The sequence below is a fragment of the Plecotus auritus genome, assembly GCF_963455305.1.
Source record: "Plecotus auritus genome assembly, chromosome: 6".
Taxonomy (NCBI): Eukaryota; Metazoa; Chordata; class Mammalia; order Chiroptera; family Vespertilionidae; genus Plecotus; species Plecotus auritus.
In genome coordinates, this window is record NC_137773.1 from 114,613,518 (window position 1) to 114,630,740 (window position 17,223).

The following is a 17,223-nucleotide window of genomic DNA, read 5'->3' on the forward strand; positions in this document are numbered from 1 at the left end:
TATGAACTCAGATTAATAAAACAAAAGGAGGGAAAAAGTTACACTGAGTTGTGTTTAGAGATTTTAGACTCCGAAAATAAACTCGGTTGTAGCTTTAAAATTAAGATCCTATTTGCCTTTGATCAGTCTCCTTCAACACCCACCTCAAGCCACATGCTTGGGACTATTTGGGCCACAGCCCCACACATTGGACAGCCTGTCCCCTAAGCTAGTCGCTAGCCCCCCACTCAGTGGTTGAAAGAGCTTCTTCATCATCCAAACCTGATAAAAGCTCAGACGTCCTGCGCCGGCAGAGTGCCCTTGACAGTGCAAGTCGCTTGTATAAAATGATGTTTCATGCCAAGACAGGGTTTGTGAGTTGAGTTAAAAGGACATAGAAGGGAGTGTTAAGAAGAATAAAATGGGTTTTTAAATAATCATGATTCTGCCCTAGCCGGTGTGGCTCAGTGGATAGGGTGTCGGCCTGCAAACTGAAGGGTCTCAGGTTTGATTCCCAGTCAGGGCACATGCCCAGGTTGCAGGCTGGATCCCCAGTGTGGGGTGTGCAGGAGGCAGCCGATCAATGATTCTCTCTCATCACTGATGCTTCTATCTCTCTCTCCCTCTCCCTTCTTGTCTGAAATCAATAAAAATATATTTATATATAAATTAAAAATCCTGTTTCTATGGCAGACTCCACATGTAAACAGGTATGTCGGAACCTTTTATTTCTGCTCAAGTGGGAAGGCAAATCAACAAAATGCAGACATCTCCATGCACAGTAGCCACTGGTTCATGAGGACCAGTGTCTACACGGAGGGCGGCACCCAGGCCTCCCATGGCCGTGGGTTCTGGAAGCGCTCCCACGTGGACGGGGTGACAGGAGCTCCAGAAAGACAACTGGATGCTCTCAAAACGTTCCCGGGATTTTCCATGTGGAGGGTCTGGAAGGCATGTGTCACACAGGCCGACTCGTTCTGTTCTGAGTGGTATTTACGATAACACTATTTGGTTTGCTGCCCAGAAATCTGTGTGCGTGTTCTGGGCTGAGAACCTGGTGTGAGCTCTTTTCGGAATCAGGCTGCTGAGCGCCCAGAAACTCCGGGCAGGATGGACGGACGGACGCCGGGCTGTCCACGCTCCTCCCACCCGACGGGCCACCCATAGGCCACCAGGTAACGTGGGCATGGCCAGCACTGTATGGTCTATTTGCCACTCATTCTTTAATACGATTCAACACTTAGACAGCACGTGCCTCTCCATACTTGCAAATAAAACTTCCTTCCGTTTTCAAAAAGAGTGCCACTACCATCACTTTATAAATCTGTACCTCGGCCTGGGCCTGGCGGCTCTTGGTTGGAGCATCATGCAGTTCACCAAAAGGTGGCGGGTTCAATTCCCAGACAGGGCATATAGCCAGGTTGTAGGTTTGATCCCTGTCTGTTTGGGGCGTGTATGGGAGGTAATCAATCGATGCCTCTCTCTCTCTCTCTCTCTCTTCCCCCCTTATTCCCTCCCTCCCTCCCTCCCTCTCTCTTTCTCTCTCTCTCTCTCCTCCAACTCCCCTTCTTCTTTCTCTTAAATCATAAAAGCATATCCTCATGTGAGGATTTTTAAAAAATCTCCATCTCTCCATGTCCCCTTGCAACTTGGTGATAAATCCATTGTATATATTCAGTAAGTATTCTCATTGTCATCAATTTAATAAGCAGTAGAGACCAGGAAAATATGGGGGGAGGGGCTCCCAAAGATGTCCTAGAAATAATAAGCCTTAATCCCTCCAAAATAATAACATCATAAAAGCAAAGAGCTGATCAGAACCTTTCTCTATGAAAATCAATGAAAAGGACTTGAAAGTTTGCTTTTATCCCACGCAAAACCACCTTTCTGTGTCGGTTGCATAAATGCAGATATACAAACACATTTTTAAGTCCTAATAAAAAAATAGGAAAGAATGATGATAAAATCACAGTCCATCATTGACGGCAATTGCTGTATTTAAAAAGCAAATGCGGGCTTCTAATAGCTCATTTTCTAAGGAATCTCATGAAATATTTTGGTGCAGTTACAACAGAATCACAACCGTAAGTATATATAGCTTCCTCTCAGATATGTCATCTACTTTGTTCTTAGTAACTACATTCTTTTAGGTGCAGGAAGGTGGCTGCAGGTGAAGAAGTGAGGCATCGGCAAGTTAAATGTTGAGTTACTAGGCTCCACCTTAAGTGTGGGTACCAGGCCAAGGATGCACATCCCCTATTTTCCATCAAAGAACTTTGGAGCCTGGGCTCCCATCCCAACTCTGCCACCAACTAGTTGCATCTGATTCAGCAAGTTCCATAACGTGTGATGGGCAGGGCTGCTCCCAGGATGGAATCAGGGGTGGACACAGGGCCACATTGGTACTTGATAACATCATCAGCTTTTCACAGGGAATAGGAGCGCGGGCTTCATCATCATAAAATTAAATTAGTAGGAAGTTTCTTAAGTATTAGGGTCCTAAGGACAAGTCGTACACGTGGCCTCTTATGTGGGATAGTCCCACTGCGTGTCACAGACATTATGATGTCTTGGAAAATGGGTTGTCCGTGCTGAGAAATGGAGAACATATCGACTTACTTGAAAACAACTGATCATTTTGTTTAAATGAGGAAGATTATTTAAAGATATGCTTTGCTTTCAAGGATGGGATTTTGGGTGTGGGTGTGTGTGTTTTTTAACCAGCCCCTGAAAATTATTTATTTTCCAAATTTAAAAAAAAAAAAGTGCAGTTGAGAAATAGCATGTGGTTGTGGAAAGAACATTTTACTTGAAATCTCTCTTTACAATGAGTCTCACAAGCGTGTGAGAAATTTGATGAAGTCAACCGCTCCTTTCAGCATCCTCAAGTCTACAACTCTTAGATCCTACCCTGGACACACGATATCTGGACGTAAAAAGAAATTACTTAAATTAATGTCAGCTAATAACAGCCTCTTCTCCCTATGAAAAGCTAAAACATCGATGGAGTCTTTTAAGCAAATAAATGCTAGATTAGTTCATTTCAACTCATCTTCACCGTGGACCATTTGCTCACAGCTTACTGTGACCAGCTCGAGGAGTAGGACAGCACAGCACACATTGGGTTCTCATCCAGCTCAACGTGAGCTGTCCAGCGCGCACTGAGGAGCCCGGACGCACTATCCTGCCATCAAGTCTGCTTCTCATGCGACTGAAAGCAGGTCCCGTAGGATGTGACTGTGGCCACTTAAAGCCACGCCCGGAGGACTGGGCAGAGGGACTGCAGCCGTGCTCGCAACATGTTTCAAGTTCACAAATAATTAAAATTTATTAAAACATGTAAAGGAGCACAAGATCATAATGCAAAGATATATTTTTAATTAACAGGAAGCCTACATAAGAATATTAAAAATAAATCCAAATATGAGGCTACTTAATTGACTTGTTTTTATTACTTAATAATTTTCACTTGAGTGAAAAATGTTTTCAAAATCAGCTTCTTTGTTTTTTATGCTTTACAGCTGGCTTTTATCTACAGCGGGGCAGGCCTCCCTGAATTTTGGGGGACGCAGGCTCGTCTGAAGGACACATTACAGATGAATGTGCACGTTATGTGATGCACAGCACCTGCATGGCTGAGGGGCCCATGAGTAGAAAATGGCACCAGGACACACAGCACAATAATCTTCCGGTTACTTTCTGGGAGGGAGCTCCAGAGAGCCACTAACCCGCCACCATCCGGTGTCCATTTCCTCACGAACTACCTTAAGGAATGATGAGGAGACACCTTTTTCTTCTCTCAAACCACATTTCACAGCTGGCTCCGTGGCCGTGGGGGGGGGGGGCGAGGGGAGGAGGGATGTGAATCTAGAAAATAAACCCAGTTCCGCTGAGAGCCAGCCCCACGCTCAGCCTACGCGAGCTGTGAGCACCCACACAGCGTGCCTGCCTCTGCCGTGGGAGGGGAGGACCACCCACAGGTGAGTATGAAAACCAGAACAAGAACAAGCAGTAGCTGTGCTGTGATCCGCCCTGATCCCCCATTTCCCGTGGGTCTGGCCGAGGGACAGCATCCAGATGTGAAGCAGGGAGGACCCTGTCACATGACCACACGATTAACCAATGGCCACGCCTACCCTGTGGGACTCTGTTCAGAGCGATGCAGCATCCGAGCCACTGGCACTTTTCCATGGTCACAGCGTAGGTTTTCCATCGTCATGCAGCACAGAAAAGGGTACAGATCTGAGAAACAGGCCAGGGTGAGCAGGAGACGTCCCAGCGTGTGCCTGGTCCTCTGGGGATGCAAGTTACTAGGTCGTGACAGCGTCCTGGCCAGGAAGTGACAGGCTGCGTGGAGAACACGAGATGAAGGTGGTACAACCCGGGAAAGTGCGTGCAGCCGTGGGCAGGGAGAAAATCGGAGCCAGAATGAGGCCTGGCAAGCAGAGAGCCCTGCCAGGGAAGAGGTCCAAGGACCTCTGAGACCACAGAAAAGAATAAACAGCCCTGGCTGGTTTGGCTCAGTAGATAGAGCGTCGGTCTGCAAACTGAAGGGTCCCACGTTTGATTCTGGTCTAGAGCACATACCTCCGTTGCAGGTTCCTCCCCAGCCGGGCCCTGGTCAGGGTGCATGCAAGAGGCAACCAATCGATGTGTTTCTCTCACATCGATATTTCTCTCTGTGTCCTTCCCTCTCTCTTCCACTCTCTCCAAAAATCAATGGAAAAATATCTTCGGGTGAGGGTTAACAAAAGAAAACAAAAAAAGAAAGAACAAATGCACCCAGAAACAAGGCCTTGGAGGTCAGACAGCCAGTGTAACAGGAGAGTACAATGCTCGCTAAGGCATGACGTGCGTGGCCTAGGGCCTGTCACTGGCCCTCAGGGGTGGCGGCATGGCAATGTGTGCCGAGTCCCTGGTCAGTGAGAACTCAGCTCCATGGGGGGATCCTCAGGTGTCTTTCCAAAAACAAGGCACAGATGACCCCCAAGTAGAAAAGGAGCCCCCTTTTAGCACACAAGGACCACAGGCTCTGAGCAGAGGAAGTGTTGAGCACACAGACCCGGTCCCTCATGCGAGAGAGCAACGCTTAGCAACAGCTTGAGTACAAACACTGCTCCCGCTCCGCTAACACCATATGCCCCTCAGCATCCTCCGAAAGATGCCCTGACCTACTTCATTAATTAAGGCGTTTCACAGGGAGCTTCCTGCGTGGAGCCAGGCTTCCGGCTTCACGCAAATGTCAGCCCACCGAGTTGTAAGATTATCTCTATGTGAAAGAAAAATAATATTTAAAAAGAGACCATAATTCTACAGCTGAATGTAAAGGGGACTAGCAACCATCCCATCTTCTAACCCTGGTCCTGGCATGTAACGCTATCGTCCGAAAAGAGAAATCCTGAGAGTCATGCTGGAAACCAAAAAAATGAAAAATTACAAATGAAATGTTAAAATCTTAGAGGCACTGCTTGCCGCCCAGCACCCTCAGTGCAGCTTCACACACAACAGCGTCGGGGAAATGACTAAAACAGGCTGCTCTTCCCAAGCAGAGAGCTCCATGAGCCCGAGCTGGAGGCGCGGGGCTGACAGGGGGCCCTCCCCCGACCCGGCACCCCCTTCTCCTGCGGCGGGTGCCCAGACCCCCGCAAGAATGAAGCCGCGGGCCCCGAGGCTGAATGAAGATAACGGAGGGGATGCGGGGGGCACCTCTGCTTTGCCAGGGAAGCCGGGGCACATGCCTGCTGCACTCGCGGCCTCGCTGCCGCGGACCAGGCCCGACCGACCGCGGCGACGCGTAGCCGGGGCCCTGCAGACCTACGGGGCCGAGGGGCCGAGCGGGGAAGGTCAGCGCGCCTCCTACCTTCCTTTTCCGCTCCGCGCGCTCCCGCGGGCTTTTCCGCTGCTTTTTCCTCTCCCTCTCAAGGATCTTCTCCTTCTCCTCCAGTTCAGCCTCTCGAACTTTTTTAATAGAAGCCGCAGCGTGAGCCATTTTGCTGGGGGATCAGCGGAGCAGGGCGGTGCTCAGCGCCCGGTCCCTGTGGTCCAGGTGGCGGCAGCCGCGCAGATGCGCTTCCCGGGCGGTGGCCGCCGCGATGCTCCGCCCCCAGCGCGTCCGGCCTCTGCCTCTGCAGCATCCGCGGCAGCAGCGCCCAGGCCGCAGCGACAGCACCTGCCCCTCCAGGTGCTTGCGCCCCAGCGAGCGCAGCGGCTCCCCCGCGGACGGCCGGCGGAGCGCGCTCCTGCGCGGCCCGCGTGAGCGTCACTGCGGCAGCCCCGCCTCGCAGGCCCGGACTGCAGACTGCGGGCCTCCCCGCGGCGGCTCCGTGCGGGGCGCGCACAGCCCTGCCTCCGCCGCCGGCCCTGCCTGTGCGAGGCGCCTGCAAGGACGGATCACGCGGCTTCAGGAGGCGCCGCCGGGAAACCTGCCACAGACCCGGGGCGCGTGGGCGGGCGGGTTCCAGATCCACGCGGGGCCGGTGGGGGCCCATCCTGCAGGGACAGGCCTGGGAGGGAGGGGGAGCAGGAGATGCCTAAAACCACGCATCCTCAGGAGGCAGGCGGGGACTCAGGGATTCCCAGGGTATTGTTAAATCCAAATTAACGCCCAGCGAGGTTTCTGCAAGTCCCCTCTGGGAGACGCAGAGAAAGGAGACGGGGCTGGACCTGGGAGCCCAGGAAGGCGAGGTTTCTAGTATTCCCACGCCCTTTCCTGCCAAATTCCCAGACTTGACCAGCTTTATCACGGACGGATGGGATGCCCCTCATTTCCTGATCACACACCCCTGGACGCTCTGGACAGTCAGGACACGGGGCCAGGGTGGGCTGGGAGAGCCCCTCCCCATACACCACCTCCTCCTACACGTATCCCATTAAGAAAAAAGTAAAGTGACATTCAACGCACTCTTAGAAAAGATGGTTTTGGATGGAACCCAACCCCTGAGACACACCTGCTCAGACACATGGAGGATGTCAGGGTGCGTTTTGGGTGCCACACGAAGATAAGACAGTAGCTCTCCTAGGAGGGAAAACACTCATTTTCCATGCTGGGCATGGTCCCTACACGTTTTAGCTTATATTATAAAGTAGAATTTTTCTCTTTTACCTAAACAAGGTGGAAGCAGTAGGTTAAGCAAATACCCCACAGGAAACAGGTGCACTCAGTGGTAGGAGAGAACCAATCTGATCCAAAGCCAGTCAAGCCTGGCAGGTGTGGCTCAGAGAGTCGACCTGTGAACCAGGAGGTCAGGGTTTGATTCCCGATGGGGCACATGCCCAGGTTGTGGGCTTGATCCCCAGTGTGGGGCGTGCAGGAGGCAGTCAATCAGTGATTCTCTGTCATCATTGATGTTTCTATCTCTCTCTCCTTCTCCCTCTCTGAAATCAATAAAAATCTATATATATAAAAGGCTAAGTGACCAAACCACTGGTTGACCAGTTGCTATGACATGCAATGACCACCAGAGGGCAGATGCTCAATGCAGGAGCTGCCCCCTGGTAGTCAGTGTGCTCCCACAGCGGGAGTGCCCCTCAGCTGACCCACAGGCACCAGAAGCCAAGCAGTGGCAGCTGCAGGTGCAGCAGGGCCAGGATGAGTGAGAGCAGCAGGCAGGAGCGGCAGGCGGTATTGGACTGCCGGTTTCAGCCTGATCCTCACAGACCACGCCAAGGGACCCACTGGTGCACAAATCTATGCACCAGGCCTCTAGTATATTAACTAAAAAAAAAAGATCAAAGTGGTGAACCACCCTAAGCGTGGCCAACAGGGGGCGCCTCTGGCCCACAGGACAGAGGGGGTCATAGCCCTCTCTAGCCTGGGCAGCTGGGAAGTCAACTTCTAAGGAAAAACCACCCTCTTTTCCGCCCCCGCTCTGGAAATCTTGTCCGTATTTACAAGGAAACACACATAGGCTTCCTGGGAAGATAGCACGTGGGCCTGGGAGGGCTCCTGTGTGTCCAGAACCAGGTGGCCGCCTGCCACTCGCTAGAACAATCACACCTGCCCCTGACGTTCTCTAGGACCTTCCCTCAGCTGTGGCGGGTCCAAGCGGTCGCCAGGAACCAGGTGGTTCCGGGGAAACCAAAGACGACCACCAGGCACTCTCTTTCCTTCTAAGTACTTTGTAAAAAGTGTTTTCAACCAAGCAAGACCCGTGGATGTCCCAGTGAACTGTGGCTGAGCCTCCTCCCTGGTCTCCCTGTGGGAGGGTGACTCAGGGCGGCCTGCCCCTCCAAGCCTGTTCCTATGTCAGGATCCTCTCTCCTCAGCACGGGCCACAAAGGGAGGGAATCACGAGCACAGCCAGAGAGGAACACTGTCCAGAAAATGGTTTATCTCGTTAGCCTTTCATGTGCCCCACAGACCTCCTTGCAAAGTGGCACAGTGTCCATGCAGGGACGCTTTCTAATGTCGGGAAAAGCACGCATTTTTAAACCTTCCATTGGGTGACTTTGCAAACAGTTCTTGGGCGTGGCCAGCAGGGTCTTAGTCCGAAGGTCCTCTCCCTTTATTTTTCTACAAACAGCACGAGAGAAAGCTCTTTGTGTCCCTCTTGTCTCGTGACGAAAAGGCAATGAGTCGGGTGTGAGTTTGTTGGATGTTAGTACAACATGCACATTCCACAGAGCAAGGTGGCTGCCAGGTCTTCATAAAGCAACACACCCCTTTCTGCTTTCTCCTGTGTCTTTGGATGCGACAGAGACGCAAATTCACTGTGCTTCCGCAGCTGAGGGCACTGGGAGGCACAGGGTTGGGCCCGATGGCCCCGGCCGTTTGCAGGGGCAGGACCTCCCATCAGCCCCCACTCCCTGCCGGGCCGGGGGCTCCCCTGCTCACATCCCACACAGGAAACTTGGGCCATAGGAGCATTTTCACATAAAGCAAAGCAACCAGGAGCCCTCGTGAGCCCGTGGTTTCAGCCACCTGGTCCTCAAGCAGAGAACATGCTGCCCCACACGTGGTGGGAGGCAGCTCGGATCCGTCCGAGCTCCAGGAACCAGCATCTCCCAGGGTAAGGCCTTCACAGCTCACCCCGCCAGATCCTCACAGTCAGCCCTCCCCGTGGCCCCGGCTGCGCGAACGTCCCTGTCCTTTCTGTTTGGAAGGAAAATCAGCGTCGGTTTTCAGCGGGAAGAGCAGTGGGCACTTACCAGCTGCACTCGGCACAGACAGGGCACCAGGGCCCAGTCCCAGGGGCTCCAGGCCATTCACGTGCCGCCCACGCCCCAGCAGAGGCAGTGCCCGTGGCCTCCCACTGGGACCAGCTGGCGGCACCACCAGAGCCCCTGCCTCCAGGGGACAGGCTGGGTGTGCCTCCAGGGCTCACTGTGCAGATTCAGATGTGAGAGCCAGCGGGTAGAGTGCCCTTCAGAGAGGACGCCCTCCCTTGGGGACAGAGGGATGCTGGCCATTTGCTTGGTCAGTGTCCAGCCCTCACTGATCCGTCAGGGCATGTTCGATCACCGAGCTGCCCCGGCCATCAGCCCCGCCCTGCACAGCAAGCTGTCCCCTCCGCAGACCCAGCGGGCAGGCAGGGAGAACCAGCCACAACGAAGAGGCTGGGACCCCTGATCCGGGGAGCCGTGCTCACTTGAGCTGGGAGCCCAGTTCCTCTCCACAAGGTCACGGACACTGACCCCTATGGAGGCTTCCAACCGGCAGGAAAGGAAACTGAACAGGCAGTGACAGTCCTATAGCGGCAGAGCCTGCAAACCACTGCAAACCACAGCAGTGACCTCCCGCTGACAAGTTTCTGTGGAGGTGACGTGGGCACAGCGACGATGCCCAGGTGGTGTGTTCCACCTCTGACCCCAGGGCGAAACGACCATTAATTGCAATTCTTTATGAGTCCACATTTAAGCCACGTGTATCTTACATTTTCTTGAAATGGTTTACATTTAAGTCATATGCTGCATATAAATCAGTAAGGCTTAGGAGCCCGTAAGTGTGAGTGTAACTGGCTGAGGGGATGGTCTATACCTTTTGTGGACCAGGAATGACAGCTCCATAACTCCGTATTCCTGGCCTGTAAATTATTAGCAAGAATACCTCAGTATTTTTCAAACTTGACAATAGAAAGAGGTAAACTAACCTTAGAGGACGTCTGAGTCTGCTGAACGTCAAACATCAAATTAGTGAGAGATGCTACAGGCTTCCTGCCCGGACCCCTTGTTGTAACACAGGCAAATATGCCCCGGAACTCCACGCACCATCATGGGCCAGCCACGTCTCTGCAGTGGGCACAGCGGACCTGTGAGCCATGCTGTCCCAATAGCACCATCGACAAACAGTCCCACCCGGCCGGCGTGGCTCAGGAGTTGAGCATCGACCTATGAACCAGGAGGTCAGGGTTCAATTCCTGGTCAGGGCACATGCCTGGGGTGTGGGCTCGACCCCCAATGTGGGGCGTGCAGGAGGCAGCCTTTCCATGATTCTCTCTCATCATGGATGTTTCTCTCTCTCCCTCTCCTTTCCTCTTAATAAATCAATAAAATATATTAAAACAACAACAACAAGCCATCCCTGTTGATGCATTGTTGGTGCTGGACTCTGAGGAGCTGCAAGATGCTATGTGCGCCTGGGGTGGTCAGTCGAGCCCTGACGGTGTAAACGTGGACTCGCACGGCCTCACGGGGAGGCAGCCACATCCACTCACTGCTCCCACACTGACGTGTCCCTTCTTCCCCCAAAGACAGGGTGTTCTCTCCTGGCAGCCAGAGTGTGGCTGACCTACAACTCGAGGCTGCTGCTTGGCACCCGGTGCTTCTTGCTTTAGCACGACACACTCTGCTCCACACCCACACAGGCGCCACAGTCCAGAAACACGGGACCACAGGGGGATCACACCCACCGGCTCTGGAAACCACTCTCGCAAGGCTTAAGCCTCTTCAGTGCTGATGTCACTCCCAAGTCAGGTCCGTCACCAACAGAAGCCCTGCGTGGGTTCCACTCTGGAGCCGGTCCCGCCCACAGGAACGTGGGATGAAAGGCCACAGCAGCTCCAGGAATGCCGCACTCAGGAGGCAGCGGCCCCCCGGGGGAGAAGCGAGCAGAGACAGAGCTTTGCCTCCTGAGTGCGTTCCCTGCCAACTCTGAGCTTCCATTTGAAAACCTCCAGAGCGAGAGGCGGGAATGAGAGACCCGCGTCCACACAGGTTCCAAAGCTGGTGGGTGCCCCAGCCCCCTGTCCCCTGAGACCTGCAAGCTGCCCCCTCGGGCTGAGTGGGAATAATAAACAGCCAGCCCTTAGGCTGAGTGACAGCCGGGGTTCAGGGCCTGGAGTTTCAACAGACTCACCGTGAGCAAGGCCGGCAGCAGTGGCCGTGTTTCCCTTGGGATCTAGCGCAGCCTCAGCCGCAGGTGACCTGCATAAGTCATTTCCCAGCAGCTCAAACAGCACCCAGTGAAAGACAACACAGCTACCGCGTCCCAGCGGAACACGCAAACGCGCGGGAAGACATCAAACAACGGAACCGTGAGCAAGGCACTGGCCAACAACGATGGATTTAAAAATATAGCTCAACCCTCTGGTCTGGCTCAACGGTTAGAGCATTGGCCTGCAGACTGAAGGGTCCCGGGTTCGATTCTGGTCAAGGTCCCGTATCTCAGTTGCAGGCTTCTCCCTGGCCCAGGCCCTGGTCAGGGCTTGTACAGGAGGCAACCAATCGATGTGTTTCTCTCTGTCTTTACATCTCTCTTCCATTCTCTCAAAAAATCAATGGAAAAAATATCATTGGGTGAGGATTTAAAATAATAATTAAAATGTATGTATTTTCTGGCTCCCCCACGTAGAGTCGTTGAGCTGGGAAGTTTCATACCTGAACTGTTTGAGCTCAGGCTTATTTCGTGTTTTTCCTCTCCCTCCCCAGCAAGCCCCACTATGCTGCAGAAGAACAGACAACAATCGGTGTCAGATAAATGAGCGAAAGAAGTGTCCAATGAATCACAGAACCAACACACACTGTCGGACTTCGGGATGCTGTCCTTTTTCTTAATAAAAGTATTGATGATGATGTAATAAATCTTCAAACAGAAATGCATCCTTCAACATTTGAGGATTCATAAATGTCACCAAAATCTAACAGATAAATGAGATGTGACTGGAAACATGCAATAAACTATTTTTCACAAAAAAAACAAGCTGACGGTTTAGGTAGAAACTTTAGGCAACATTCAGCCCAGCTAACTCTGAAAGAAAGCCTTCTACAGAGACGCCCCTGTCCCGACTCCGGCACACAGCCTCGCACCCGAGGTCTCCACAGGAAGTGGATTGGTTTTTCTCTTCTCCTTCCTCAAAAGACGGCGTCAAGGCCCCTTCACGCGGTTACTTAGCGGAGGGTCTCCCATGCCACCTGCCTGCTGCCCAGCGCCACCACCACCTGCGCCGCCGCCCCACCCCCCCAACCAGGGCTGCTGTGGCACCCAGAGCCAGGGGCGCTCGTGAGACCTTTGACCCCACTTGTTCTTGTCGCTGCATCATACACTTTGGGTAAGTCCTCCCTGACAGAATATGGTGCAGACAGTTGTCTCGGGAAAATTAATGTGATGCCTTGTAAGTCCTTGACAGCACGAAGCCTAAAGGGCATTGCTTTGGGTTCTAGGTGTGGCTGACACAAACGGCAAGATGGGGAGGTGGCTTCGGAAGCATCTAGAAATCCTACAATCAAATGGTTTCTCAAGTGTCTTTTTAAGTTCTCACTCCAATTAAAAGACACCAAACTGGCCCAGCCAGCCTGGCTCAGTGGTTGAGCATCGACCTATGAACCAGGAGGTCACAGTTCTATTCCTGGTCAGGGCACGTGCCCAGGTTGGGGGCTCGATCCCCAGTGTGGTGCGTGCAGGAGGCAACTGATCAATGATTCTCTCTCATTGTTGATGTTTCTATCTCTCCCTCTCCCTTCCTCTCTGAAATCAATAAAACTATCCTATATAATAAAAGCCTAATATGCAAATCGACCGAACCATGGAAGGACCAGTGGAACGACTACTCACTATGATGCGTAATGACCACCAGGGGGCAGACACTCAACACGGAGCTGCCCCCAGCCCGCAGGCCCCAGGCCAGCCAAGGTGGGTGCCAGTGGGGGTCCCCCCATTGCCCCACTGGTCACCCCGCAGAGAGAGGCGACCAGTGGCAGTGGGGTCAGGGCCAGCAAGCAGGCCACGCCAGGCCAGCCAAGGCAGGTGCCAGAGGAGGCCCCCAATCGCCCCACCGGTCACCCCACAGATCAGCTCTGATTGCCGGCCAGGCCTAAGGTCCCTACCTGTGCATGAATTTCATGCAACGGGCCTCTAGAGTGTGTGTGTGTGTGTGTGTGTGTGTGTGTGTGTGTGTGTGTGTTTGTGTGTGTGTGTATGTGTATTTTTTTTTAAAGACAGCAAACTGGAACACCCAGATGAGACAATATCTACGAGTAGGTATTGTTTATTCAAAAAAGACAAGGCAAAAGCCTGAACAGTGGAAAATTCTTGAACAAAAAAAATCCTTCAACAAAGGTCAATGACCTTACCTCATTGGTAAAGGAATTCAATGTACATGTTTCGAGTTCACATGAAACATTTAAGGTGTATGGGTTTCACAGCTCATAGCTCTCCACTGAGCCATCTTCTTATGACCTGATCGAACACCACAGTTTGCTAACGTTCTGACCCTGAGCACCTCGTATGAAGAGGTCCTGAGTCTCGGGCTCCGTGACTGTGGGGATACTAGCTCCTGGACACGTGGGGTGACAGTGTCTCTGACAGAAGCAGGAGAAACAGCACGTGGGGGACATGGGCAAAGCTCAATAGTAGTAACTACGCATCATCTCCTGAGAACAGAAACCAAAGCATGAACATAAAAGCATGAAAGGGAAGAAAAATGATAAGCGCCAGGTCAGTCACCAGTGAATGACACTATACTTTCCGTCCGGAAGACAAAACAGGCTAATGTGTTAAGACAGAAACACAGGGGACAGACAGGAAATGGGACAGTATCCCCCCCAAAAAAAGTGTGGGAAGAGAGGGCATCCCCTGTGGGTGATCATTCAAAGTTCCTGGGACCACTTGGCACAGATGAAACCAATACGGAGCCTGGGCACCGGGGTGAGTGGAGTCAGTGACCCTGAGCAACGTGTGTCCCCACATTCACATGTTGAAATCCTGGTGTCACATGGGATGGGGTTACAAGATAGGCCTTTGGAGGTGAGCAGGTCATGGATGACACTGAGGGCCTTATAGAGACCAGAGCTCCCTGCCTCTGTATGCCACGTGGGGACACAGAAGCCCACCACGCAAAGACACGGAAGCCCACCACGCAAAGACACGGAAGCCCGCCACGCGAGGACACGGAAGCCCACCACGTGAGTACACAAAGCCCGCCACATGAGGACACAAAGCCCGCCACTCGAGGACACGGAAGCCCACCATGCGTGGACACGGAGGCCCACCACCGGTACAAGGGCCTGACCGAGCGTGGCCTGACCTCGGCTGCCACCCCAGAGCTGCAAGATTAAATGTCTGCTGTCCATAAGCCCCGGTCTGTCCCAGCTGCTTGAGCAGACTGAGACACCGTCTGTGCTCAAGAAAGTATCTGCCTCAGGAGGCCAGCGCCTCAGAAGCCCCGTTATTTAACTAAACCAGAACCAAAGGCTCGGAGGCCAGGTCGGAATAGAAAGGCACCTCTAAAGCTCCACTCAGAAGAAAAACAAAACAGAGAACAAGTGCCCCTTAGCTACTGGGGCGCAGCCCAGGAGGGGGCTCTGTGCCCGTCCCGCTGCAAATCGAAGTGTCACCAGAGCAGTGACATTGCCAGGTGGCGGATACTCTCGCTCTCAGAATTAATCTCTAAAACCCGATTTCAGCAAAGGGCAAGGCTGGCCCTGTTCCAGGGGAAAATGCAGACGCACACAGCCAGCCCACAGCTGGCTCACCTATGAAATACAGTGGAGAAATGTGTCGAAATGAATGCCTTTCCCACTCATAGGATTGGAGAGAAAATGCTGTCTTTCCTGAAACAAAACAGAAACAAATAAGACACGTGCACACACACATGCACACACACCCCTCACACACATGTTCGTGCACACACACACCCCTCACACACACGCGCACCCCTGACACAAGCACACATGCACACACGTGGGCACCCACGGTGCTCACAGCCACACTGCAGACAGCCGTGGGCCTGGGACCACGCTGCTGACGCATTTCCTGCGGCGTCAGCACCCGGTTTCTCAGCAGGAATATTCACAACTCCAGCCGGAGGCGCTGCCTCTGGAGGTGGGAGAGTATTTTTGGACAAACCCCAGAGAAGTTTTGACCGACCTCCAGCCTCGCCAGGTTTCTGCAGTGATAGCTGCGTGGCCCCGGGGGACCCCTACACATCAGAGACTCCATTTCAAGAAAAGGATCTGCAGCTTAAAAATAGCAAAAAAACAGAAAACTGAAACCAGATCAATGCGTTGTCCTGTGTGTTCGCATAAATGAGCGGCGTGTGGGCGTCCTCTGCTGGCGGATGGAGGTTACAGCCGGTTGCTCTGGAGCTCAGTTGGACTCCGGTGAGGGAGCTGCCCTCGTGTTTGCTCCTCACACCTTGTTTTGTTTAGTGTTATTTTCCTGTCTTGCAGAAGAGTGACAGGGAACATCCATCCTGCAAGGCATGCAGCAATAAACGAGAAGAACCTAGTGCAGAGGATAAGTTAAAATGCTGCGCACGTTTTCTATAAAACAACAGTAGCAATGAAACAAACAACACAAGTACAATTAGAGCACCAGTGAGATCTTTGTAGGTTCTCGGTTGTCAAATCCTTGCCTGAGGTTTGTCTGAATCTAAGTCTAGGTCAGATCAATACATGTATGACTAACTGAAACTTATTTGTTGATGCAGCCCCGAGCTGTATATTAATAGACATTAAGTCAGATCTAGTTTTGCACACGCGTGAGTGATACAATATGGCCCGCTTTTTGCTCAAAGTAAAAACATTTCAAAGTGTGAGTGCAGAATTACTCCCAAATATTATGTCCTAACTAGAGGACCAGTGCACCAAAATTCATGCACTGGGGGGGCGGGGGGACTGTGCCCTCTCACAGTCTGGGAGCCCTCAGGGGATGTCCAACTGGCCTCCCTCTGTGAGAGGTAACTGGGCAGGTGGATCAGGGGCTGGCACGGCCTGGGAGTGGCCGGCCCTGCCCCCCGATTGCCCCTCCACCGCCGCTGATCGCCACCACCTCCCGATGATCACCATCCCCTCCCTCTGCCCACTGGCATGCGCCTTGGCTGGCCTGGTGCCCCCTGCTGACCGGTCATTCCGCCATTTGGTCAATTTGCATATTGCCCTTTTACTATATAGGATTTGGATGTGCTGTTCCTGAAACACATCAGGTTCTAGAACAGCATAATCCTTATATCAATTTTTTTAATTTAATAAATCTTTATTGTTCAGATTATTACAATTGTTCCTCTTTTTTCCCCCCATAGCTCCCCTCCACCCGGTTCCCACCCCACCCTCTGCCCTTACCGCCCCCCCCCACTGTCCTCATCCATAGGTGTACGATTTTTGTCCAGTCTCTTCCCGCACTCCCCACACCCCTTTAACCCTGAGAATTATCAGTCCACTCCCTTTCTATGTCCCTGATTCTATTATATTCACCAGTTTATTCTGTTCATCAGATTTTTTATTCACTTGATTTTTAGATTCACTTGTTGATAGATATGTATTTGTAGTTCATAATTTTTATCTTTACTTTTTTCTTCTTCCTCTTCTTTAAGAATACCTTTCAGCATTTCATATAATACTGGTTTGGTGGTGATGAACTCCTTTAGCTTTTTCTTGTCTGTGAAGCTCTTTATCTGACCTTCAATTCTGAATGATAGCTTTGCTGGTAGAGTAATCTTGGTTGTAGGTTCTTGCTATTCATCACTTTGAATATTTCTTGCCACTCCCTTATGGCCTGCATAGTTTCTGTTGAGAAATCCGCTGACAGTCATATGGGTGCTCCCTTGTAGGTAACTGTTTTTCTCTTGCTGCTTTTAAGATTCTCTCTTTGTCTTTTGCTCTTGGCATTTTAATTATGATGTGTCTTGGTGTGGTCCTCTTTGGATTCCTTTTGTTTGGGGTTCTGTGTGCTTCCTGGACTCGTAAGTCTATTTCTTTCACCAGGTGAGGGAAGTTTTCTGTCATTATTTCTTCCAATAGGTTTTCAGTATCTTGCTCTCTCTCTTCTTCTAGCACCCCCATAATTCTGATGTTGGTATGCTTGAAGTTGTC

General features: G+C 52.0%; 1 protein-coding gene across 43 annotated transcripts in view; it reads right to left on the reverse strand.

The window, feature by feature from the left end:
• Window positions 1-17,223, reverse strand: part of ANK2 (ankyrin 2) — a 376,998-nt gene that overhangs the window by 173,596 nt on the left and 186,179 nt on the right. For 9 of the 43 annotated variants that reach the window (XM_080676452.1, XM_080676475.1, XM_080676476.1 and 6 more), the window contains exon 1: window positions 5,840-6,247. The exons of 14 other annotated variants lie outside the window; for them this stretch is intronic. In XM_080676452.1, coding sequence (XP_080532578.1) covers window positions 5,840-5,968 — 129 coding nt within the window. In that variant the 5' untranslated portion in view covers window positions 5,969-6,247. Of the gene's footprint in view, window positions 1-5,839; window positions 6,249-17,223 lie in introns of those variants that run through there. 20 more of the 43 variants (XM_080676450.1, XM_080676449.1, XM_080676478.1 and 17 more) reach the window with 7 other exon arrangements.